This window comes from Ascidiella aspersa, chromosome 3, assembly GCF_963924565.1.
Source record: "Ascidiella aspersa chromosome 3, kaAscAspe10.2, whole genome shotgun sequence".
NCBI lineage: Eukaryota > Metazoa > Chordata > Ascidiacea > Phlebobranchia > Ascidiidae > Ascidiella > Ascidiella aspersa.
Window position 1 is genome coordinate 1,172,184 of NC_139449.1, and position 27,246 is coordinate 1,199,429.

The window sequence follows — 27,246 nt, forward strand, 5'->3', positions numbered from 1 at the left end:
ATAGTGCTTATGGATATGCTGGGTATCCCAAACTATATCCCAAACTGGGTATTCCCTTTTTAATATTATGCATTTGGTGTAAGTATAACTGGTTTTGATATGATGTTTGTTGTACACACATAAGGTTGTTTATTATATTTGACAAGATTGGCTTGTAGGTAGTGCCTATTTGCTCGGCTACGAAAACACCTTTCAATTTCCTTTATTTTCATAATTTTTCCCCGATTATGTTTAAATTACCTGGTTAGCCGGGTAAATAGCTTCAGGAAGTGTATATTGTCTATTTGGCCGGCTCATCGGTAACCATAAACTTATCAGTAATATTACATCGATTTGAGTTAAGGTTAGCTTTACAGTTCAGGTGGTGGTAAATTTGAGTTTTACGTTCAGAGTTCTGCATTGTTTATAAGATTTTATTGTATTATAATCCATTTAAATTACTTTGTTAGCCGGGTAAATAGCCTCAGGAAGTGCCCATTGGCTATTTGTCCGGCTCGCTCGGGTACGCATACACTCATTGGTGATTATGCATCGATTTAAACGGCTTTTGTCTGCGTAGACAGCCATTTCCATATTTTCGGCTTGTTATTTACTTTGCACGAAACATATTGGTAGATATACTAATGGCTGTAACTTGCAGTTGTGACGTCATATAGTACAACAAGTAGCTTTGTTACGTCACACTTAGTTTTACAAGGATTTTATTAAAACACTGTACGGTAAGACATTTTTTCGATTACTGTTACGAATTTGGTCAATATCTCAGAAGTCATATGGCTAAATCAGACCAGACGTGTGCATGATAATAGTTTATTTAGATTCCTGACATTTAAAATATCGTAACATTGATTGTCGTTCGTAGTTAAACATTTTGTAAAGCTCATTTATATCCTCGTTGCACCTAACAATGCTTTTTAATAGAAGTGAAATTGAATGAACTCTCATTGAGGAAATTGTAATTTATGAATAATTTAAAAAGGAAATGTTTTCCCAATCACAAATAACGTTCCGTGGCTAAACAGGATGCAGTAAGCATTGGCGTATGATTGTTTCTCGATTTGCTCCCCTCTGAGCCTGGGTAGCTAAGTTGAACACAGTATGGCCGAGGTCGTGAGTTCGAACCTTACCGCAGACTAGTTGTACGAACGGTAGCAGCCAACGGTGCTATGGTTGTTTCTCGACTTGCAATCCTCTGAGTCTGCGCAGCTCAGTTGGTAGAGCAACTGTACCGATATTACGGTTATGGAATTCTCGACGCTTTACGACTGAGCCTATATCACTAGAAACAAAACATACAAACAGCGCTCAACCGTGGTTAGTTGAATTAAATTTTATTACCACAAGATGACGCTGGTGTTACGTAGTTCTTTGCCGAATTTTAACGTAGCCCTAGGGCAGACTTTCGGCTAAGTCTTTGAAAACCGCGAACCATTAAATTCGGGCTCTTGTCTATCTCACCATTTGCTTACAAGGGAAAAATTGCTGTTCTAAAAATGACGGATTTAGGAATATGTTTTAACGCAAAATGGTAGTCACGACATTTATATTCGACTCTCGGACTATAAAAAACAAAATGTAATCACAGGAAATTCCGTTGTAATTGTACTCGAATTGCCAAATAATTAGTTGCTAGACACCAAATGTTTTTGGTTTTTAGCTCTGCAAATTTGTTGATTGATCGGTTGTCCCCCCAAAAAATCGAATAAAAAATATGGTGTGCCTAACTATAAACGCTAGAAATATAAGAGCTTATTTTAACAAGGTTTGTTTACAGTTGTACATGTGGCGACTTTGGATGAAAAATAATACACTGAATATTGCTTAAAACTTTTTGGGTGATTGTAACAATTCCAAAAGGTTGCAGCCGATCCGACAAATTCAAACGGCTTCAAGCCGGGTTAAAATCTTCATTCTTCTGCCTAGAAGCCGGTGAGTAGATATCTGCTCATCTACTGACCTACGCTCGTAGAATAGCTGCGCCACACATTTGTGGACAATTGGCATAAATCGTGCGAGGTGATTAAATGTAATAATATAAACGCTGACAGCACCAAAAACAAACCGTAACGTTGACACTTCACCAAACACTAACTGCAAAAATGATACGATGTTTCAACTATTGTATGAACGGTCGACAAAATATCCATCTTAATACGGTTGAAGAAATGTCCTTTTTTCTTAGGTTAAGTTTTATAGAGCGGTGATCTGGTAAAACAAAACACTATAGTTGCTTAAAGGTAATTTTACTGGGTAACTTTAAAATGCACAATTCTGTCCATGGCTGAGAAACAACTACTTTTACAGTTAATTAATTAACGAGTAGAATTAGGCGACCGCTTCGAGCCACACACTATCATCTTCCAGTAGATTTCCACTATCTACTGCTCGGCTTTAAGGCCGAAGAAGTGAAATTTTAACCAAAGCGATCCAAACTTGTCGGATTGTGTAAAACTGGTACAACAAAAATTTGTTCTTAATTTGTGACAAGGCACGTGAACATATTTTGCATTTATGAGGCTAGGGGATATTTGCTATATCTATATGCTTTCTTAAGCAGTGTGCTTTATGTGCTTGTCGTAAAAAGCCAAATTAAACATTTCGAATTTCAACTGGGAGTTAAGTCATTTTAAAATGACTTGTTTACAACACTGATGAAAATATAAGTACGCTAATGTGCAATGACATAACAAAAGGGTGGGCAAATCTGTTTAGAACGTGCGCGTGTTTCGCATTCACTATATAATTTAATAAAGAGAGACATAGAGTGTGGTGCCCGAAAAAAGTTTGCATCAAGCGCGGTCATTCAAATTAGCAAAAAATAAGGATGACATCCGTCAAAAATACATCCACCTAAACAGTGTGGCCCTAACCCAGGCTCTTAATTATAATGTGACCAGCGGAATATTACTCAACTTAGTGAAATTCTAAACGGTTATCCATTCGGTGGTTTCTGACTGTACTTGCGTTCTATTTCGCCAAGATTACTTCTTTATGACGTCTCATAATGACGTAACTTATCATGCCATGTCATGGCCCCACCAACGAAAAATTTAGATCCGCGCCTGCGTATGTGTGTGGCCTGCAAATATACGCAAATACAATTGCGGCTCACATGCTGGCAGTGCTTCTCAACTATTAATGCGTTATGGTCCCCTTCCAGGTTATTATTAATCTGTGCCCCCCTCCTCTGTTTACGTTTCGAGAAATTACGCGACTAAACGTCAGAAGGAACTTCTGAAACGTCATAACGAAGGTTACAAACTTAAGTTTAACTTACTAATATCAAAAATTCCAATGCTCGTGTCTCTCCAAGGGGCTGAGGTCCACGGTTGAGAAATCCTAGAATATAAAAATCTATTATATTTATAAACATGTGTACATAAAGTCAAGCTTTAATAACCAAAATAAAGCAATAACGCAGATAACACCCAAGGCGCTATGAATACTTTGGTATGTTGCTCGTAAACTCACAGTGTATTTTCTGATAAATGAAGCACAAATGCCGTCATTTCTAGCAAATGCGAATCTCTGTTATGTGCCTCTTGTGTCAGTTATCCTTTAAATTAAAGGTTTTGACATTTAAACCAGAGAAACTCATTTGTTTTACATCTTTATTGGCTAACCACATTTAGGTTCACTTTCAAAAAAAATCATCCACACTGGGGTGAACCATTCACCAAAAAATACTGCCATAGTAAATAAAATCTTAACATGTTATATTTATCTTTATAAATATGTGTACCTATAAGATTAAAATTAAAAAGAGTACTTGATAATGAATAACAAGGCCAAAACGGTCGAGTAGATCGACATCATATTAATTAAGACGTTTTGATACGATCTTGTATCATGTTCAGTTAATGTGACTGAGAAGCAAATCAAGCATCACTTATGAACGGTGGGACGCAATTGATATTATTCTGTTTCTGTAGTCAGAGCATTATTTAGCACTTTCAGGTATTGAACAATTGCGTCCGACCTTTTATAAGTGATGCTTGAATTGCTTCTCAGTCACATTAACTGAAGTTGATACAAGTTCGTATCGAAACGTCTTAATCAAGATGGTGTCGATCTACTCGACCTTTTTGGATTTGCATTTTTTTAAGCTACAATACAGATCCGTGCATAGTGTACCCGCGAAAAGAGTTGTGATCTTCCGTAATAACCTCAATGAAGCAATAAGACACGAAACAACAGAAAACTCTCGGCGACTTCAAACGAACCAAGCCCTTTGCAAGTCGCTTGTATTAATTAACGCAGGGCGGGCAAAAGAAATGCGGAATTACGTCCGACGTGGAATTACAAGGATAAGTACACGACAGAACAGGCGTACAGCGATAATTACGGTATCTTGCTTCCGTCGTTGCTCGTTCTAAACCCGGTTGCCACGCGAGCATCATCCGTTGTACCATGGCTGGCAATCTCGCGGCCAAATTGCAGCGTATATGGAGCGCATTGCCATATTACTGTGCGTTGTTTGTGTATTAACGAATTGATTGAGGGTTGATTTGGGAAAACATCCGCCCTAATTCATACTTATGCATTGGGGGTTGCAGTACTCACATCACAATGGTTACACAGATCACATGTTTAGTTTATTTTTTGTTTCTATTGGCTGCGGTTCCACTAGTTGCCAAATCCACATGTTTACTATGTGTTTTTTGGGTTAATTTTTTAGTATTTCTTGTCAATTTAACGCATTTTTAGCGGTTCTTGCAACTATCGTTACCTTTTTAGGTTTTGTGACTGTAGGGAACATTTTGTAACAGTTTCAGTTTTAAAATTTTAGTTTTGTAACACAACGCGTACAGGAACATTTCATTCACATTCTTATGAGAATAAATTCGGATTTCAATTAAATTGATTATGATTTAACTAAATACAATTATTGCACTAATTATAGTTTTTTTTACGTTTTAAAAATTTATAATCCAAAAACTATTTGAATATAGTTTAATTCGCGAAAAATTCGCAAACAAGTTTGTAGATTTGGATTAGGGATGTCCATATCAAATTTTTAGTATCGGTACTCGTCCGATACTAGGGCGGCATCGTAGCGGTCCGTCACGAAATTAATTTAAGCATTTCAGCCACAGTTTGTTTTCGAATTGCGGTTTTCCAACATAAAAAAAATTAAATATTAAAAGCAAATAATAATGTTAAAAATATATTTATCCCAACTGGCCGGAGCAAGTTAACATGACTAAACAATTAAATGTTATATTTTAAAAGTATACATAAATAATTTAGAAGTTTAGACAAATATAATGTGTAATAGTTCTCTAAGCCCTACCTTCCTACACAAGTTAACCTAAAACCCTGATAAACGACTAATGCTTTATATTATTCTTATCCCACTGTGCGTGATAGGTGAACCCGTGTTGCGTCAAACATACGCCTTGTCGGTCGGTCAGCTTAGCAGAGGTGAATAGGCTGGATATTTGCGGCTACGAGAATCAAATGTAGGTTATGAGAAGCTTATAGGGCGCTATAAGCGTTTAAATGCTGGCTGTGACCGACAAAAGTCACACTTCCTTACTGCCCGAGGCTTTAAACGCAATTAACCGACATTTACAACTCAAGTGATACCGGAAAGTGTAGAGGCAACGATACAAGTGCGATTTTCTGGGTTATTTTTGATAAATTTTGGGCGGCACGTTACAGAAACACGGCAGAAAATATTTTGAAGAATTTTTGAACAACCCTAAAGCAACTGACTGCTTAGAAACGCGGAAAACATTAGATTTGCACGTTAAAATACGAACAATTTTGCTTAAAATACGAACAATTTTGCTTAAAATACGAACAATTTTGCTTAAAATACGAACAATTTTGCTTATTCGATCGTATTATTGACGCCGTTTCGTATTCCCGATACTTGTTTTTAAAATATCGAGAGTGTGCATCGGAATGAAACACGGAGTATAGAGAATGTTTTAAAAACTTACAATTACTGGGAACAGGGTTTCTCAAAAGTGGTAACGATTTTTAATTATCTTAGTTTAAAGCTGTGCTGGCTTTTAACCATTTTTGTTTTAAACGGTTTAACCTTAAGTTATCGGACGCGAAAACGCATTGACCGAAAAATGTTCGCAACGTAAAAATGCGTTCCTTTTTATGCTTTTTAAATCGCGAAACTTGGGACGCCAAAAACCCCAAAAATCCTTTAGGTTTGTAACAACTTTTATAACTCTTTACGTAAAAGCTGACAGTAGGAAGCCCATAACTTGTACATGGGCACTACCACAGTTGCTATTCAAAGCGCGTCCGCAACTAACCCACACAACTTGTAATTACACGAAAATACACGTGAGCATTAATCCGCACGGCCGGTGGCTGGCCTTTTTCACTCGCCGCGCCAACCAAATGGAAAACCGGACCTGGGGACAAAAAAAAGAAACGTGTAATTTTACCTCAGCGCCTTTTTTTCTCTCCGTGAGGCAAAAAAACGTTTTTAAAGCGAAGAAGTTTGCATTCCGCCGGCCTATATAAGCCTTGTCAGATATGTTTGAAATTACTTTCGTTTCTCGCAAACGAATCGTATTGAGTTGATTGGAGTGAGTTGAAGTTGAAGGCTGTGATGGCAACAGCCGGTTTTAGTGAAGTTATGGCGATGATGTTTCGATGTCTTCTCATCGTCGCAATGTTTCTCGTCTACTCTGGAAATGCAACGTTTGGTAGGCGACCGTGATTGTTCTTTAACTATAAAGGCCCGTTTACACTACAGCTGCACTGAGCGGAGCTGAGCTGCGCTGGGCGTGAAATTATTTTCTCTACAGCTGCACTGAGCTGCGCTGGGCGTAAAATTCGCCCCAAAACGTAACGTGTTTCTATAGCTGCGCTGCGGGCTTGAGTTTAGCAAAGCGTGAAACGCTCGCCACAATAGAATTCAAATGCAAATTACGCTTTGCTCAGCTCAGTGCAGCTGTAGTGTAAACGGGCCTTAACTGGTGAAATATTTAAGTGGTTAGGAATCACCATCTTAATTTTGCAAAGATTAGGAATGAATTATGTTTCTTCAAATAAAGGAGGGCCGATCTAATGCCGTAATTGATTTTGAACTATAACTGGCGTTTTTGTGAATGTAAATTAGGGGCAAAGTGTATTTTCCTGAAAAAATAAGTTAAAGATGAATTTAAACTGTTAATGAAAACTTACAAAACAATCCACGATAAATGTAAGGTGCCTATAGTTTATTTTCCCAGCCTTAAAATAAAAAAACGATGAAGTATTTAAGTAATTCAGAAACCATTCTCTAATTTTTGCCAATGGTTATTAATGCGTTATGCTTCTTGAAATCAAGAAATGCGAATGTTATACCATCGTAGTTTTATGGATGATCGTAATTGACTTTTGTATGCTGGTCAAATATTTATTCCAAATAAGTAAACTTAATTTTTGTAGAAATCATCGTTATGTTTTGTTATATCGAGTTTTTTAATTTTTAACATTTTTCCGGTTTTTATTTAGTTTAATCGTATTTTGCCAACAAGCTGTACTCTTTAAAGACGTAGGCAAGGACTTTTCAAACTTATGGATACCTTTTTAAACTGACTACGATATTCAATTTATTTATAACCATTTAATTCCTATTAAAACAGGGCAACGAAGTATTTAATTAAGTAAAAAAACTTTAAGAATTTAAAAAATGTTTGCAAATATCAAAAAGCAAAAACCAATAAAATCGCAAAGCCATCTAGATTATTCACTTTTTATTCAATTTAAAGCTAGAGTTTTGCAAAAAACGACCATATATTTAACGAATATAAATTTGTAATGTAAAAAAAAACGATTATAGAAATACAGTTTTCTCACCGAAAGTCGTTTTTTAAGCACGAATGCTTAATTAAAGCGCTTAATTCCACAGGTTCATTAAGTTCTTCTTCATCTTCATGGAGCGGTTTAATCCCAAGGTCACGTCAATCGTTCCGCACCACTGTCTGTGAGCGGCGAATCAGAACGCTTCGTTGCGTCACTTCGAATCACGTGATCGTGGTCGAGGACGCCTTCTATGGCCGAGCGGACAAAACCACGTAAGTAGAGAAGGTTGGAAGACTTTTCTGAGCCTGTGTAGCTCAGTTGCTATAGTTATTTCTCAACTTGCTCCTTTCTGAGCCTGTATAGCTCAGTTGGTAGAGCGACTGTCCCGGTATAGCTGGAGGTCGCGAGTTTGAACCTCACCACAGGTTTAATATGTGAAACAGATGTAACAACGGTGTTACCGCTATGGTTGTTTTCTACCTCTTTTCCAAAATATGCTTCAAAGTTTTCAATGTTTCGTATATCAAGTATTTAATTTTGTTTGTGTTTTAAATCATATATTTATAAAAACGTAACATTTGAAACCAAACAAACTTTTAAGTTTAATTTGTTAATAGTTGGTGGCAGCGCCCCTGTAGGGTAAGGTGAGTTTTGCCAACTGGGCTGATGTAGCCCATAAGTCGAATTAAAAACCCATAAATACCCCCTCCCCATCGATGAGCAATATGACGATGTTTTTTACAGTTGTCCGACTTCCTCGCACATACGAAGCACAAGATGTGAGTCTTCAAAAGCCTTCAGTGAGACCTGGAAGCTTTGCAATGGCCGCAGATATTGTCGGTTGTCTGCGTCCACAAGAAGATACGGAGACCCCTGCACTGGTGTTCCAAAGTACCTTGTCATGCAGTACCGCTGCGCTACACCAGGTGGGAACCTTGTGTGTATTATATGTGCCTGAAAATAAGATCGTTTGGTATTTATTTCACATATAAGTACAGAAGAACTTTTTTTAGTATTATGCCTGGTAGTAACAGCATATTTATTGTGCATTTTATGTGTCTGTGTTTTTTAAACTTTTACAAACAAAATGTTTTCTTTTTTTGTTTGACTTCACCAAAAATTAAACTTTAAAATTTTGTATTGCTGCAAAAATAAAATGGTTCACTTTTTACTATGGTTAAGAAAATATACTAGTATTAATAATAAACTAGTATAATTATTTTACTGCTGTTACGCAAATATAATTTTTCCGGGTTGTCATTTATTTAATTAAAATGATTTGCATTGTGACGCAACATAGTGTTATGGTATACTTTTGACTTTATTGTTCGTCACACGGTACAAGTGTTGTATTAGGCTACAACTCGTTTAAGTCCTACACTTTAAAACCAGTTGTAGGTGAAAAACTTCAATGAACCACGTAAAACACGTATGATATCAAAAAGACAGCAGCAAATTGCTTATTAAATTGACGTTTCCATTCTTTGCTTTTAAGTTGCATATACTTTTGTCGTAATTACATTTTGGGTTGATTTTGATTTTTAAAGGTCCACAGGTCCGCAAAATTTGTTTTGAAATTTTACCGGAACGTATACTAAAAACTTGAGAACCACTGATCAAGTCAGCTGCCCCTGGCTGTTCTTCAATTAGTGTTAAGCATTTTTACAAGAATCAAAAAATATATAATATCATTATTTTTTTATTACAGGATCTGTATATTTCTTGCTTTTTTATTGAACAAAAACTTTTCGGGCCAAATATCTATCTTTAAATAAAACATCGAACGCTTCAAAGTTCCAACAAAACACCTTTAAATATTTACAGGATCTGACACAATCGGACTCTGCTTGCCCAACTCTTGGGGGAGCTGGATTGACTCGGACAACCCGACAACTGGTGGCGGTGACTTCGAGTTACTCTCTTCCCACCGTACTCGCACTCGTGACTCGTGTGACAGCCCACTCGGCATACAGATGCAACTCGCCCGTGGTGTGTCGTACTCGTCGAGTAAAGAGCCGGTGCGGAACAGCTTGGCGTACGGACTCTCCTGCTCAAATGCTGACCAAGGGGACAAGAGATGCCAGGACTACAAAGTCAGATATTGCTGCCAGCAAGGAGGTTTGGACAATATATTAAATCTTCAATTTTTTGTTTGTAACTTTAGGTAACCAAGTAAGTGGGACTAAATAAGTGGTACATTGCAGCCAACACGGAGGTTTGGAGAAGTTTTAAACCTCTGTTTTTTAACCGAAACTTTCCATAGAACTACAGACTTTGATATTACTTTTAACAAGAGGACCAGCTTTTAAAGCTATTTGAATGTTAAATTATAAATCTTTGATTTCTGCACATTTTCTTAGTCAGAAATTAGTGACACACTGCTTTCAACAATTAGGTTTCTATGAGTGTTTTAGGATATTCGTTGCTATTTCTAGAACGTTGAAATACACAAGTAGTTACTGATGCCAACAAGGCGGTTTGAATAGACATTATAAGCTATTTTAAAAAATAGCCATTTTTTTCACTCACTTGATGTTTACAAAGTAGTTCAAACATTTGCAGTGTATAAAGATCTTTGTATATGGCCGTATTTGTCTAATTCTAAACAGAGGAATCAGGTGGCACTGTATAAAGATGGCACTGTATAAAAATACCTTTATATAGTGCCACCTGATTCCTCTATTTAGAGTATAAAGAGTGCAACAAATTTCACCAATCTCAACCTCTGATTTCATAAACATGTCATTGCCATCAGACGCCCAACAAAACTCTAATAATGGGTTTATTTTGTTCAGTCGTTTTCAAATGTCAACTCCCCTCGTCGCTACCCCGATATCTTAGGGTATTCCCCTCAAACAAGAGGCTCTTCAACAAGGGAGAACGGACACGCTTCAGTTGTTCCAACGGACAGACGCTGATTGGTGAATCGTCGATCACGTGCCAAGCGCAGGGCCAATGGTCGGACAGGATTCCAAACTGCGGACCTTCAGGTAAATTTTAAATTTGGGAAAATGTTTTTTAATTGTTACAAAGTTTTTTTGATCGGATTTTGCCAAATAGTGATTTAATAAATTATAATCGACATGAAAGTACGTCTTTAATTATTGGAAGCAATTCGTTTTGCCTAGAACGAATAAAAAAATATTTTCGGCCGATATTCAGCTTTTAAAAATTCTCACGTTAAATCCTTAAGTAATGAGTCATAAAGCGCCTTAAATTACGTCACATGGGTTAACGAAAAAACGATTTTCTTTCTACACGAAATAAAAATGCAAAAATAAACTTTGAAGCGGCTAGTTATGTTCCAAACAATCTCCCGTAGCAGGTACCGTTCGCCGTTATTCGTCATGGAAAAGGTCAAAACATGTAATTCATTCGATTTTAAATCTATTTTAGCTCTTATCAGGCATTTAAAGCTTTTGACGTGCACTGAAATTTGACTAAAAAAACGTAATTTCGGTGATATTCATTGTTTAGTGGTTTCGATGAATTCTTATGATTCATTAGATCGACGAATTTGCACAAGCGTCCGAAAAGATAAAAATCTTCGAAGTTTTGTGTCTCTTGCGGTTGTGATAAGAATAAAAGCGTGATGTATTTCGACAAAGTACATTGTGAGGTTAATCCTTTTAATCCCCACTAATGTGATTTAAGCTCCTGTTGGATTAAATTGTGCGAACGATTAACGGGATTTAAGTGATTCATCAACTTGCTTTTTTCCAATCTATGGTTTCGCTCTTCATACGAAACTTAAAGGCATTTAAAAGACTGAATCATAGCATTATTAGGAAAAGATTTGTAAATTTTAAAACAAAGGATGTAAAACAGTTATTCTTAAACTTCTCATCTGAAGGCGCAGTAAAAATAAAACAAACAAGTATTTTGTCTACGAAACAAAATCTTATAACTTGGCATTCTCCCAAAATACAAGACAATAGGCAAATTGCCGTGTTTGGAGATCTGTTATCTAATGGATAGTGTGCATTCGATGTTTAAAAAATACAAGTTGGTTACTTTCTAAGATTACAAATAGTTCCGGAGCCCAATTATTTGATGTGATTTTCTTAGTGTACATGATTATTTCAGTTTTCAATGTTTAAAATTCTTAAAATTGAAATATTTGAGAAGATGTGGACAAACTTGCATCTTTTGAAGTTTTTCATTTGAATGGTAATATCAAAAATCAATAAGGAACTAATGATAAATGTAGACGTAATTAACTACTGTGGAAATTTGCAGCAAAATTCCAGATAATTCCCTGCAAATAGCCTAATACTAAACGTAAAGTGTTTTATCAACAAATTGGGATTAACGAATCGTGTTTTGCATCAAAACCCGGGATTTTTTACATGGGTCGAATTGATCCGAGACGGATGCTTCACGCGTCAAATGAATCCAAAATAGAATTAAAACAAAAAAACATGTTTTTGACATTTCAAATGAAGGATTAAGCCAGACCGTGCCTGTTACAAGATCTCTTAATAGAAGAGAAACCCACTGCGTCAAAGTTTAATTCTTATCTTAGACAATCAGATACAAGACGCTGTGGCTAAACCAAAGGTTACACTTTTCCTATGACGCTTAAATCGCACGATTTCACTCAGATTTCAATATAGACTGGTTTCTTACGTATGTTGGGGTCGCTGAATCCGTAAATATACATGAGAACTCCAGCAAGGCGGCAATTACATCGAAATACGTTTCACGAATTGAATCTAACATTATACTATAACGCGCGTTTAAAAAGCGATAGATCAGCAGAAATCTGTGTTGAATTTTGATTACCGCGCCTCCGGCGAAATTAACGCGCTGTTCTATTCTGTATTTTGTCGCGAAAATTCAAAAAGTCCAGCGCACTATTTCGGGCTGCAACAAGCCGTGTTGTTATGTAATGCTCCGGCTGCATCTAAATGTGGTAAGATTCGGTACTTTACCGGGATAACATGTGGCGCCTCGTACTTTGGTCGAAATTCGTTGTTAACATCGGGATTTTTGCGACTATATGAATAGCGTTAATCCCATTGCACTTGTAAGTCCGTAGCAGGGAGTTTTGCGAGCTTTTCGAGCAAGTCGCGAGATTGTAAACCAACATTTGTTGTGTTTTGCTACAAACACCATTGTTTGAAGTTGAGTCATCTTTCAATAGTGCTTATTCTAACCTTGCTTGAATAGCTGTTCGTGAAATTCCCCACTTGTTATTAAAGCCCGTACATAAGTTGGCAGAGTTAACGTTTCAAATAGCTCAAAATTATTTTAAACATAAAGATTTATCCAAAACATTTGCAAATAGTTACGAACTGTTTATTGGCTGTGATATCAAAGAAACAAGTAAAAAAGTAATAAAACATGAATAAAATACAGTATTAGCGTGAAAAACAAAAAAAAACTTTTAATGAAACGTTTACAAAAAGCTACCTATACTTCTCTATGGGCTTTGATATTAACCTCAAACATTTATCTTATAATTTATTCCTCACGTTCAAAATGCTACCTACTGATATTTTTACCACGTCTAACTACAACCTCCAGCCATTATCTTAAGATTTATTTAAAATATTTACTTACTTTTTTATTGGCTTTGTCATTCATGCCCGCTTTTGATATTCGTTCGTCTAATAATTTGCATTCGTTTTCGAATTGCGTGTAAAAAAAAAACAGTTAGGCGTTTATTCGACCGATAACTATACAAAAAAACTTTAACCCGCTAAATCCCACACAAAGGTCACCCAAGTAAGAAATAATCCAATCTAATTTACTTTATTTCAGCGCCAACCGGTTGTAGCGGGCTTTCGGCACCAGATCACGGTTCGGTGTCGTCTTCAAAGTCAAGCTGGCGAGTTGGTGAACGAGCAAGGTATTGGTGCGAGCGAGGTTACAGACTTACTGGCAGCTACTACAGGACTTGCCTTAGTGGGGGAAGATGGTCTTCTACAGAACCTACCTGCACTTCTATCAGCTCCACTGGTAAGCCATGGTTTTGTATAAAGCTGGCATTCCATTTGTCCATTATAAGACCCATTGATTAATAGCTGAATAACAAAATCATGTGGCACTGTTTAATAACAAATTGTATTAAAATCTTGACAAGCTTGTGCATAACCGCGCTTCATCAGGTTAAAATAGAAATGTCGACAAACCGCGGATGTGCGAAAGCTTGACAAGATTTTAATACAATTTGTTGCTAAACAGTGCCACATGATTTGCACCATAACTATAGCACCAAAATAAAATCCATTATTTGTGTCGAACCATTATTTCTCGCATTAAATATTTATAACTTAATAAAAATAACATAACTTCTTCTTAAAACACGGTAAATCCGTCGTAAAATTGTGGCCCGCCAAAGCATTCAGCAAAAACATGTGTTCTCAATCTATAAAACCGTATATCAAGATCTTTTCAAATTTGTACCAATTTTATCCTGCAGGCTGCAGCCGACTCTCCAATCCGGACCACGGCAGTGTGTCATCCACGAAGAGCACTTGGCGAACTGGCGAGAGAGCTCGGTTCAGTTGTGACCCTGGATACGAACTTAGTGGTGATAACTACATTGTGTGCGGGAGGACTGGTCAGTGGTCAAACTCAGCACCAACTTGCAAGACCAAGTCAGGTGGGTGGACGCAACGTTATTTGGTTAATAATAAAGGCCAAAGCCAAAAAGGTCGAGTTAATCGACATCACCTTGATGTTTTCAAAATGTTCTTTGGTTTAGAGAAGCGTTTCTTAATCTGTTTTACGTCATGGGCGCATTTATAGACTTCTGACAACGCGGTGTTATAGGCTCTATCGATACTTCTCTATAAAAGTTTTATTAAATTGGCCTCAGTTTTTTAGAACAAGTTCTGTACTAAATTAGCTAACCTAAAATATATTATGTTTTATGTTTTATTAGAGCGATATTGGGGAATGGAGATTTAAAATATTCTATTTCAAAATAATTATAATTATAAACTTTACCGCATGTAAATTAGAGGAATTAGTGCGATGTCTTGATTTTTTGGAACATTTTGGTAAATTTCGCCAATAAGTTGTTAGCATTACTTAATCGTATTAAGAGAAGGTTAAGTTTATTCTAAGCAAATACTATAGCAATCGTAATCCATTAAAGTGTAAAGTTAAAGCTGTTGCTAAAAGCCATATAGGAAAGTCGATTACCTCACATATATAAATACACAAATTGAAATTTATTTCCGAAACCTCAAGTAATAATTCAAGTGCCAATTACACCGAATCAACAAGTCGCGAAACAAAACGGACGCCATGTTTGGTCCGCTCCCAAAACCAAGACCGTATATGACAAAACAAAGCCTCAATCAAACAAGTGTTTTGTTAGACTGCGGTGGAACCATCTCCGGCAAAAGCTCGGGTGAAATTAAGTCGCCCAACTACCCAGCTAACTACCCTGACGACAAGGACTGCACTTGGCATATCAAAGTGTCCAGCGGCCAAACCATTGACATCACTATTGTGAAGCTGGATATCGAAGCCAACAGGCGATGTGCTTACGACTTTTTAGAGGTATATAGTTGCCTAATGATTCGTTTGAGGTGAAACTTAATGGGCGTTGGTTGAATTTGATAATACAATAAACACTACTACCTATACTCCCCTTTGTTTTCCTTAAGACAAGTAGTGTTTTATTTTGCAATTGAGGTTTACTAGTTTAAGGTAATACATGTATATTTTTTCTTTTTATTATGCATGCCAACTCTGTATAAACTACTGTTTTAGTTTTAAATAAATTGACGATTACTAGTTCGTAGCTAAGGCGATGTATAAACTTGTAATCGTGCGTTAAAAAAAACATCTTATGTTGATATAAAAACTCGCCTTATTTAATTAACAAGTAGTGTTTTTGTAATTACTAGATGGGTTATAATTGTGTTGGGGTTATTAAGATGTTATTGACCTTATTCTGACGATTTAGTTTTATTTCAATTTAGGTATTTTTGCAACAAAGATGTTAGTCATTTTTGCAACTAAGCTGTTAGTCCAATTTTAGTCTCTTTCCCAATTTGCTTTTATTTCGACATTGATGTTGTCCTAAATTCAGTTTTATTACTGGAGTTCCATAATACCCTGTTAAGTACTCAATTTATTGTGTATTAAGGGGTTTTTACGACTAATTTGTCAGTATAATTTTAGTCTATTCCGGTATTATTTCTTGGGTCCCTTAAAACCTTTTCCTTACGCTCCATTTATTTTTTTTTGACGAAGACGATTTGAATAGGTTTCCAAAATGTTGGTTAACAATTGCAATTACCATAGTAGCTGTTTTTTGATTAATATTACTATCCCTGGTAGCAACAGTTTATATTTATTGTGTTCAGCTTTACAACGGAGAATCGCGTCAAACTCGCATCCAGAAATACTGCGGAGTTTTCAGCAACAAAGTGTTCAGGAGCACTGAGTCAACTGCAAGTGTAAGGTTCAGGTCTGACAGCAGCACCAATAAGAAGGGATTCCTTATACGATGGAAGGTTGCCGGACAAGCAGGTGATTAAAAATGAACTTTTGCTCTGATCATTCTTAGTGTTTGGTTATTATTTGACAATTTAAGTTCTTTTCGGAATTTATACGCAGGTGTTTGTTAAAGCAACTTATTTTTTTAAGTTTTTCCAGCTAAAATCAGTTTGGTTTTTGGAAATTTCTTTCAATCAGACTTATATATCTGACTCCGGTTACAACAGTTTGTTTTGTATTTTTGTTTGTTTTGTGTTTTATTCCGACAACACTTTGCTGATATTTATTAGTAAAACCGATGAGAGTTTTTTTTTTTCATTAAGTCATGCTATTTAATAGCATTTGAGTTGTTCACGGTCTTTGGTATTTCCCGAAAGCAAAGTGTTAAATTAATTAGACTAACTTCTTCCAAGTTGCGTGATTAAAATTAATACGAGACAATACTGCATATAACGTTCACAATTAGGTCTAAACACAAAGTTACTTAACTTAAAATAAAAAATGCAACATCTAATCTATAAATGTTTGTTGGCTAGATTCTAACTCAGCCAACAGAATAAGTGTCTAGTACTGCAATCATTTTCGCATGTACACTATGCACAGATCTGTAATGTAGTTCAAAAATTAATCTCAAAGCCAAAAAGGTCGAGTAGGTCGACATCATCTTGATAAAGACGTTTCGATAAGTACTCGTATGATCATAAGTTAATGAAAATGAACTTTAGAACTTCTTAACTAATGGTGAAAAGTGAGCATCAAAACGTATTGATTAGCGATGACGTTCATTTAATTGGCCCTTTTGGCTTCAAAATTCACTATAAATCGTTTTTTATTTCTACAGACTTGAGTTGCGACGCTCCCACAATTCCAAGCAACGTGAAAATCGAGCCCACGAAGCGTTCGTACGCCAAGGGCGAATATTTGACCTTCAGCTGCAAGCCAGGTTACAAGCTTGACGGTCAGGCGAGACAAAGGTGTGCTGAAAGAGGGGAATGGTCGCACCCCCTCCCTGGATGTTTACAAGATGGTGAGAAAAACTCGCTTCACCTGTGTTATAAAACGAGTTAGTTTTAGAGTTATGTTGTGGTACATGTTAGTTAAGAATGTCATACGCATGATGTAAATCTTTTCGAAATCAATTGTATATTTTTACATCAAGCAAAAGCTAATTAAAAACGACTTTTATTCAAGAGAACAACCAATAAGTCTTCCGTTGAAAAAACAAAATTTAGCTCGCATTCTAAAAAGTTTGCCCACCCCTTGTAGAAACCATAAGACCACTAAAAATTGTGTGATACTGCCATACCTAAAATTAAGTTGAAAAACAATGAACGAAATATGTCGGTTATGTGCAATTATCGTATCTTAAAACGTGAAATGTGCAGGACTTTTAAAGTTTAAGGACAATATTAAGCAACTTCTTTGCTATCAATTAATTTTGTTTTTAAATAATGTGTAGGCGTCCCAGTTTAGATATTTTAAATGTTCTTTGACATTACCCTGTTAACATTTTTCTGGTTTCAATATAAACTGATGATCAATGGTCATAATAAGTCGGATTCTTGCAATATTTGTGCACCGACCGATCATTCCATTGTTAAATGGCATAAACTGCAAAAGTTTTTAAAGTGTCGACATACACACGAATTTGCAAATATTAATCCGATGTTGAAGGTTTGGTCAAGCTTCAAAGCTAATCTAAAAAACACATAAGTGCCTAAAAACTGAAAGAAATCTTCGGCGAAAAACATCAATGCGATTTGCACAAATCAATACATTTGTGAAGCATTTTTGGGTCAAGTCTACGCATTTTAAAAGGTCAAAAAAGCAATTTGAAACGATTAAGAGGAGATGATCAATGAGCCAAGCAAAAGTTTGACGTTAAAAACGGTTTTTGTGGCAAAAAACAGCTTAATCCAAAGGCTAAGAAGCCGCTTAATCCTGATTTGCGTATGTAAAAAACATTTTTTGCTCTCAAGTGCGCCAAAGGTTTTGCAAGCCTAGCCACGAACACGTTTTACAAGTTTTCCTTCAAGTGGTAGTAGGGTGTGCGTCTTTCGCACGGCCCGCCTTACAAAACGTGCCTTTACGTCCACTCACTAACCAGCAATTACCGGCAAATTAAAGCATCCCGGGTGACAATTCCGGCACTAGAGGAACGGAAATGTGTTGACGTTTTCCTCTTTGCCAAGTGAAAGTTCCTTGCCTTAATTAGCAAGCATTTTTTTTGTCGAGCTCAAACTCTTCCGTTAATTAGCGACTTGATTTTTTTCTCATTTAAATTTGCGCCTTGGTCCACTGGACATCCTAAGCTTAACCTTTGACGTCTGTAGGTATTTTTAGGTGATTGTTTAAACATCTTTTCTCTACTGTGAACGCACCTTAAACCTATTATTAGTGTCTTATCGCCATCGCCGCATTTTAAATGGAGAAATGTGTCTTGGATTGCTAATTACAATATTTGCTTATATAGTTATCCAGTGTGGGCGTTGTCTCTAAATATGTCTCTACTGTTTCCTGTTGTGTTAGCAGACGTTTTTATTTTTAAGTGGTATTTATTGTGTCATTTCAGTGTCGTAGCGAACTATTTGGCAACGCCATTGTGGATACATTGTTACGACATAGATTGTTACGTTCAAATGTAAACATTTTGATTTTCCACTTTGTGGGGTCATTTTCAAACACATTGCTTACGAAAAATAGTTGTTTGTGTTGAGGTTATTGCGAGATTATTGCCATTTGTTTGCAAATCACACTAGTAACGTTGTTTCCAACAAATTTGTTCGAAAATATTGAAAGGTCTTTTATTGGAATGTTTTTTTAAACATTGATAAATTTAATGAAGCCCCAATGTGTTTATGATGAACTTCAGATAAGAACTAAAAGCTTTTAGCATAACACCTGGAAACCTTAGCGAATTAACCATGGTAATTCAAAACCGCTGTTTTAAACCGTAAAGAAAATTGTGTTTAAACGTTTATTTGCTCCGCTCTGCCAAAAAAAGGAATTAAATAACATTTAACTTGTTTGCTATTCGACATTCAACCTTACCAAATCTGAATAGTGTAATCAGGCGGCACTATTAAAGACTAATTGTATTGAATTCTCGACAAGCTTTCGCACAACCAGGCTTCACCAGGTCAAAGTAGCTAATATGAAGTTATCGAAACAGCCGAAATATTTTTTGTTTTTGCATTTTTGTTTGTTTGCAAATCTCACTAGTAACGTTGTTTACAAACATATTTTGTGGTAATGGTTGTTTAAAACATTGATAAACAAGCGAAATAATTTTTTTCAGACGATATTAGGATTAAATCATATTTAATTTTTTTGCTATTCGTCATTTGACCTCTTCTAGTATGCAGGTGTGAAAACAAACGAAATATTTTTGTTCAGACGAACCTACTGAGAAATTCTGCTATGCTGTGGGGGATCCCCACTACCGAACCTTCGACGGTAAGCGTTACGACTTCCAAGGAACCTGCTCCTACATTCTCGTCAAGAACTCCGCCACTAGGAGGCAGCATTCTTCAACCAACTTCGTCGTCGAGGTAAAAAATTCTTTCTAAAAAAAAATAAAAAATGTTTCTAAAAACCCCAACCTTCTAAAAAATAAAAAAATAAATTTTCATTCTTTTAAACCGGGTTTTGGCAAATAATACAAATTATTAAACAACAAAACACTTTATTATAAATTTTAATATTAATGAATTTTTTAAGTATTGCTGTGACGAATGTACTGTTGCTGCCAGGCATTGTTTCAATTGTACAGTTGTTTTTCCGGCAACATTTTAAGTACCATTTTTATGTTCATAAAATTATATTGAGGAGAAGTTGTATCAAAATAGAACTTATTTTGTCAAGGAATTAGGTATTCAAATACAAAATATTTCAAAAATGAAATAGTTGTTTAATAAAACATGAAAATTATCGAAGATTGTTCTGAAGTAATATAAAGATCTTCCTTTACAGTTTATCTTTGAAATTTTTTTATCCATACATCAAGTTTATTTTACCCAGCACGAGACACAAACTTATTTGGAGTATTTAAAAATAACAGCATAATAAAACCTATTTAAGGTTTCTACCAAAATTATATTTCTAAGACAGATAAATTTCGCGTCTTTTTATACGCTTCGCATAAAAAAGTATGTAACACTTGAGTGGAAGATCCTGCAACAAGGATAATACATGCGCCTGTTTTCTTCATTTTGCCGCAACAGAATATCAATAATGTTGTTTTTCTAACCACCCATAGGTTGACAACGAGCATAGAGGAAAGAACACCCGGGTTTCCTGGCTTCGTAAGCTCTACATCAAAATCGCTGGCTTGGTCGTCGAACTTGGGAAAGGGAGATCTGTCAAGGTAATCAACAATATGAACTTTATTAATATATATTGCAGGGTTGCCACAAAGTTTTTTTCTTGAAAAGTCTTTAAATTGTTTTCAATTGTTGTACTATTATAAAGTCCCTGAAAAACCCAGGTATTTACAAAAGTCTTCAAACTTTTTCTATATCCATCTTAATTTATGTGTTTTCCGTGAAAAAAAAATAACACTAATTATAAACAAAAATTCAGAAATAAAACATTGGAGCATAATGGTTTGAGGCTTAAGCTATTTCAAAGCCATACAAAGGTAACTAAGACATGCTGATATTTCTGATACACAAGGTGCCTTCAGAAAGCTTTACCTTAATTATTAGCCAGTCTGACTCCAGAAGGGTTTGATCACAGGTTATAAACCTTTATATCCACAATGTGCATTCATTGATTAAGTCCTCCCGGAGTTGTACTAGCCAGCAATAACGTCACCCATATATCTCCGTAGGCATCTTGTGTAGCACACAGAAGTAGCATTTTGTCAACGCTTCCAATATCGCTTTATTTATTTTCACAATGGACGAAGATGAATAAAGGAGATTCGAAACGTTCAAAATGTTATCTACTTTTATATGCGCACAGAAATAAACCACCTACGAACATTGATCTTAACCCACACAATCCTTTACTTTTCAGGTGAACGGAGCAACAGTTAACTTGCCGTACTCTCACGCCTCTAGCGGTCTAAATGTGCAGCTCAGCGGAAGGTTTGTCGTCGCTAAAACCGACTTCGGGCTTAAAGTGCTCTACGATGGAAGGTCCTACCTCAAAGTGGCAATACCTTCAAACCTGGGAGGAAAAGTTGAGGGTGGGTTCATTGCATAAGGACTTTTTAATTAAGTATTATCGTTAGTATATTGGTAAGTTCATTAGGCTAAAAGACTCGCAAAATATGGTATTTACAACAAGTTTATAACTGACCCAGATTTATATACACATTGGTGCTTTGCATAAGTTTTTTTAAGTAAGTATTATTGTTAGGATTGGTAGGTACTCACTGAAAGGCTACGGGAAAAATATTCTATTTAGCCAAATAGTTTATAACTGGCCAAAATTTACCTTGGTGCTTTTGTTTACCATGGTTATTAAGTCAATCGTTGCCAATGGTCAATGATCAAATATTTAAATTTGTTGCTCGTCAAATAAGTGCATTTTATAAAAAAAAGTGTTGTTACATGTATTTTAAGTTTAGAAAGAAGTTTGCAGAAAAGCCAGTTTTATAGAAAAATGAATAGTTGGCGAACATTATTTCTGATTATTTTGATGGCTTGGTAAAAGTTTGCATTTAATCAACAACAGTTCGCAGACAAAAGGCTGGATACTTACTACCAAATATTAATCCATATGAAATATTTTTTCTTTAATTTTTAGCAAAAATTTAGTTTTGTACAGAATTTGTTCATTTGGAAATAACGGAACGTTGTTTAATTAAAAAGCTAATTAAAAAAAAAAAAGTTTAAGGAAATTATTAACCAAGCAACTATTTCAGGTCTGTGTGGAGATTGCAATGGAAACCCGAACGACGATTTCAAGCAGATTGGATCGAACAAAATTCTCACCAACATCAACCAGTTCGCAAACCAACACAAGACATCCACAAAAACATCGTAAGTTCTGGTGTGATCACAAGTTTGATAATTAGAAGATTAAAATAAGTTCTAAAATAAAGAAAGATCAATGCAGGATATTTATTTTACGCATTAGTAGAATGCACAAACTTCTGTTGTTTTCAGTTTTCTTAGATTTAGGCCTTGCAATCTATAACTTAACAAACGTCTAAAATTTGCCCTTAACAATTATATTTTTGTTTAATCTTCAACCAATTTAGGCAAAACTGCTACATTTTACCTAGGTTTAAAAAATAATTTTTAATGGGCGTTTTCGTAGGTTAATGAGAGAGATGTAATCAGGCATTTCACCGTAAAGTGATTTAAGGTTTAAAATTAAATCAAAGTCCGACTGACTTACCTTGTGTGAGACCACATGCGCATACCATACGAGCGATGTCATTGTTGTTATATTAAGCACTTTACGCAGGCCAGCGTGGGCAAATGCGGTTAGACCTGTTCTTCTTTTTTTTCGTTTTATTCAAGCAGTTTCATGAATTAAGGTCATTTGGTTTAAAAACAATATTTCACTGCACACCAAAACGTGATAATACAAAGTCTGGTGAAGCAACATGTATGAGGTGCTTTCAAATGCTTCCCATTCCAGGAAAAAACTAAAAATATTCTTTATTACTTTAACGTAAGCTTTAAAGCAACTTTAACCCACTATTTTATTTTCCGATCCATGAACTATATTCCTTTATTTTCCTATTTATGACCTAGATTCGAATTGCCACGCGCGTGTTTTTTAGGTTGTGTAATCGCGTTAAAGCACAATCTATAGAGTATTAATATCCACAACGCCTTGTATTTACAACTTAATCCCCAATGTACAACAGATTTATATTCTGCCAACTCATTTGCTGTGTTTTCAATTACAACGCGATTTGGGCAAGGCGTTTGTCACGTCACAATACCAACGCCCCTTTAATAGTTTTAGCCACGCGCGCCTAATTAAGTCAGTAACGTTACACCATGTGTACGACGTCATGTCGCAAAATCTCGGATTGGAGGAATTTTTTGAATCGATCAAATATTTGTACTCAAGCACTTGATCACATAATAAGAATATCAAAGTTTATACAGAAGTAAGTAGCATATTGAACGTTTCGAATAACTTTTCAAATGCGTAGGTGAGAAACGATGTGCAAGGATTATAAAGAAATACTAGTATAAATATCAAAGACCATACTGAACCCTTCTGTTCGAAATGAATGAAGAGTTATTGGAAACGTTCAAAATGCCACCTACTAATGTATAAGCTTTAAATATTCATTTTACGTCTAACTACAACCTCCAACCATTATCTTAGAGGTATTCGAAAACATTACCTATTTGGATTGGCTTTGATATTTGTTATAATTAACAACAACGTCAAGTCATTGTCTTAAGACTTATTCGCAACGTTCGAAATGTTTCCTACTTCTGTATGAGCTTTGTTATTCTTAACAAGTCGGTCACAGTTGTTTTCCATATTTGACCTTTCAACGATCCGTTTGTTCCCCAGCTGTGAGTCCGGTGTTCCTCCCAAGGATGAGGGATGTTCTTCGATCCAGAGGAGGACCTACACCCGATCCTGCTCCGTCATCACTGAAGAGGGGGGATGCTTTGCAAGTTGTCACACCAGGATGCCACCGCAGCCCTTCCTTCAGGTAATTATCAGTAAACAAGTCATTTTGAAATGACTTAAGTCCCAGACAAGTCATTTGGAACATAAATTGAGTCCCAGTCAATTCCACCCCAGCATTTCCTCCAGATAACACATTATACAGCGAAATATGCTTATAATAACATTTTTTGCCAAACGTCTAAATATTACTCTTATGCGGAGCTGGTGTTGTTCCAATTACTCGCTCTTCCAATTTGTGTTGGATGTTTTGTTTGACTCAATCAATTTTAGTTGGTTGCCTTTCCGCAGATTTCGCCACTTACAGGACTTTTACAAAATAAGTCATCAAATATCACTTTTATCCGCATAAAGACAAAAAAGACTTTTTATCCTTATCAAACGCAGTTTTCCATGACTTAACTTTTGAGATTTTAATAATATAATCACAAAAAAGTATGGTATAGCTAAAATATACTCAAGTTTGATTTTTGCATGTGTTTGGATTTAATTAAGAGGACATTTTGTTGTAAAAACAGTCCGGTGTTTTACTTTCATTCCATTCTTTTCTATAGTGCTTTAACATGGCACGGTTTATTTATGGATGACATTCGAAAAGTTTTAGATATCCATTATTTATTTGTGTTTTATTTTTATCTGTTAGCTATGTGTGACAGTTGGGTGCTGCAAATGGTAAACATGCTCTATGTATATTGTTTGATTTTTAACCCCCACGCCAAGTTTTAAAATATGTAAATTCCCTGATATTTTAATCCAAAAATTAGCTTTCTTATAACGCAAGTATATTTCCTTATTCAAAAGAATATCTTTCGCTTCTAGTCAAACAACGACCAACGTACTGATTTTAATATAAAACACTTACTTGTTAATGTCAAAACAACACTTTTTGTTTTGCACATCTCAAATCCCCAAACAGTGAATTGTTTTCTAACATTTCATTCCTTCGCAGGATTGCATATTCGACGCTTGTGCTTACAAGGACGGTATAAGTGCCGTGGACAACAACGTTGGAGCTTACGCCCAAATATGCCAGGAACTGGGAGTGAAAATATGCGCCACTTGGCGGAATGACACCGGCACAGGTACGTCTATATATTCATCCGCAATTGTTAGGTTTAACGTTGTTTAAATCTTTTGATCGATCTATGGCGGCTACACTTAACATTATAATCGCAAAAATGGTATATGTTCTCCAAAGCGCAATCTTCATGCGCTTTAGTGCCTAAAAATACTGTAAATTTTATCTACATTGCAGGGCATGCAAATTTAAAACGTTTTAATTAACAATTGTAGACAGCAAATATAAGCTCTCTAAGTAGAAAATTCAATTTAAGATTGTTTAAAGAGCGATTTAACTAGCTGGTTTAGACTTTTTAGCAAAAAAAAAAACTTTAACTTAATTCTAAATAATTCAAACTTACAAATCCATCACTTTACATCGATTGAGTGGCCTCAAGATTTAGAATTACCATGAAAGTTGTTTCATCGCGTTTTGACTAGCAATATTCCATGCTTTGCTTATTTGAAAAAAAACTATACTTTGAGCTAAATCTAAATGTCTTCAACTTATACATTTATTCACCACATTAAAGATATATTAGTTGTTGCAAAAAACGCAAAATCCGAAAAAACTTGTGTTCCCAAGTCTTACAATTACCGTCTTATGTTATTTTAACGCGGTTTAACCAACAATTTAATAAACTTTGTTTTTCTAAAATACAAAACAACATTTTGATATATATATATATATAAGTCCAAACGGGTTAAACTTACCACTTTACAAAAATTGTGTCAAACTTTGAGGCTAAGTCTAAATTGTTTAAACTTACAAATCCACCACACAGAGATTGTGTTTGTTGCATAAAACGCAAAAATAATTAGAATTACCGTTGAAGGTTATTTTAGCGTGACTTAACTAGCAACGCTTAAAAAACGTTATGCTGCTTATAAAGTTTAAACTTGCAACTTTACAGAGATCGTGTGCCCCCGCAATATGCACTACTCTGCCTGTACTTCTGCCTGCCCACGAACTTGTTCCACAGTGGGATCTCCAACTTGTCAGGAACCTTGTGTAGAAGGTTGTGAGTGCGATGATGGGTTCGTGCTTTCTGGGGATGTTTGTGTGCAACCAAGTAAATGCGGATGCTCGCACGAATCAAAGTACTACAAGGTAAGTTGTCTGCTTTAATACATATATGTTAATCCTATGTAAAATCGTGGTGAATTTTTATGAGTTCTTATTGTTTTAAAGCTTTTTGTTTGCTTACGCGAATTTTTTTTTAATGTTTTGATCCGTTTTTTTGTTACTAAAGCACTCTAAATATAAACTCATTGTATAGTTGTTTAGTTTGTTGCTTGAAAACTAAGGTAAAAAAGTATTTTTGCTTAAAAACTATTCAAATGGTGAAAATACTAAACAGTGTTTTATTGCTGAAGAAATCTTATTCATAAACATTATGTTTGGAAGACAGTATCCTTGTTAAATCTAAAATCCTTGTAAAAAAGTTTACATCCACATTTGAATACCTAAACAGCTATATGCAAAACCTTATATATATACGAAAAATTACCCGTTAGACAAAAACATATTGGTTTCAAACCTTTCAACTTATACTTTCCGGATTTAAACATTGATTGACAGGCGGATGCTAATGGTTTGAAACCCACAACATCTTTATACGAATGTACACACAATAAGTTGCTAACATCTGTTTCCTTACAGGACGGTGAGGAGATACTGACTTCCAACTGCGCGAGGAAATGCACTTGTTCGAACCGACGTATGTCGTGTAGAGGGAACAGGTGTCAGTCTGGTGAGAGATGTGGCAAGAATTCGGACGGACGAAGCGCTTGTGTGCCAACAGGTGGGTGGAAATACAAGTTAAACATAAGTACTATTAAAGTCATTTGTGAAATAACTCAAGTCCAAGTCAAGTCTTTTGTTGAACAACTTAAGTCCAAGTCAAGTCTTTTGTAATGTGACTCAAGTCTGAGGCAAGTCGTTTTGACTAAGTAGCAAGTCAAGTCATAATTTGAGCAAGTCAATTTCAAGTAAAGTCCTTGTCATGAATATTAAACGTTGTCATGAACTTCTTGGGGAAATGTTGGAATTCAAAACTTTAAAGCGGCTGTGTGCCAACGTATTATACAAGGCTTGTTGAAGCTTGCAGTTGAAGTTTGCAGTTAACCTATCGAAAACTAGAAATTGTAGGATCTTGGAAAACAATCAAAATTAAAAAATTAAAAATGGACAAAAACAAACTTACTTTTTTATTGACTTACATTTCTCTTAAAAACACTTTCGTACTAAAGTTACTTTGCACAACAAACATGTCTGGACCAATTTTGTTACACATATATTTATGCATTTATATTATTTAGTCTTATAATCCCACGAAGTATTTT

General features: G+C 35.6%; 1 protein-coding gene across 1 annotated transcript in view; it reads left to right on the forward strand.

Moving 5' to 3' along the window:
* Positions 1-6,534: 6,534 nt before the first annotated feature.
* The window catches only part of LOC146158008 (uncharacterized), a 111,150-nt gene continuing 90,438 nt past the window's right edge, over positions 6,535-27,246 (forward strand). Inside the window, exons 1-18 of the mRNA XM_083383636.1 lie at positions 6,535-6,677; positions 7,868-8,033; positions 8,506-8,687; positions 9,586-9,879; positions 10,557-10,751; positions 13,528-13,725; positions 14,189-14,371; positions 15,095-15,279; positions 16,092-16,257; positions 17,066-17,251; positions 19,621-19,775; positions 20,483-20,590; positions 21,244-21,415; positions 22,097-22,214; positions 23,722-23,866; positions 24,791-24,923; positions 25,815-26,011; positions 26,564-26,705. Of these exons, the coding sequence (XP_083239762.1) occupies positions 6,581-6,677; positions 7,868-8,033; positions 8,506-8,687; positions 9,586-9,879; positions 10,557-10,751; positions 13,528-13,725; positions 14,189-14,371; positions 15,095-15,279; positions 16,092-16,257; positions 17,066-17,251; positions 19,621-19,775; positions 20,483-20,590; positions 21,244-21,415; positions 22,097-22,214; positions 23,722-23,866; positions 24,791-24,923; positions 25,815-26,011; positions 26,564-26,705 (3,022 nt within the window). The 5' untranslated portion in view covers positions 6,535-6,580. The remainder of the gene's footprint in view (positions 6,678-7,867; positions 8,034-8,505; positions 8,688-9,585; positions 9,880-10,556; positions 10,752-13,527; positions 13,726-14,188; positions 14,372-15,094; positions 15,280-16,091; positions 16,258-17,065; positions 17,252-19,620; positions 19,776-20,482; positions 20,591-21,243; positions 21,416-22,096; positions 22,215-23,721; positions 23,867-24,790; positions 24,924-25,814; positions 26,012-26,563; positions 26,706-27,246) is intronic.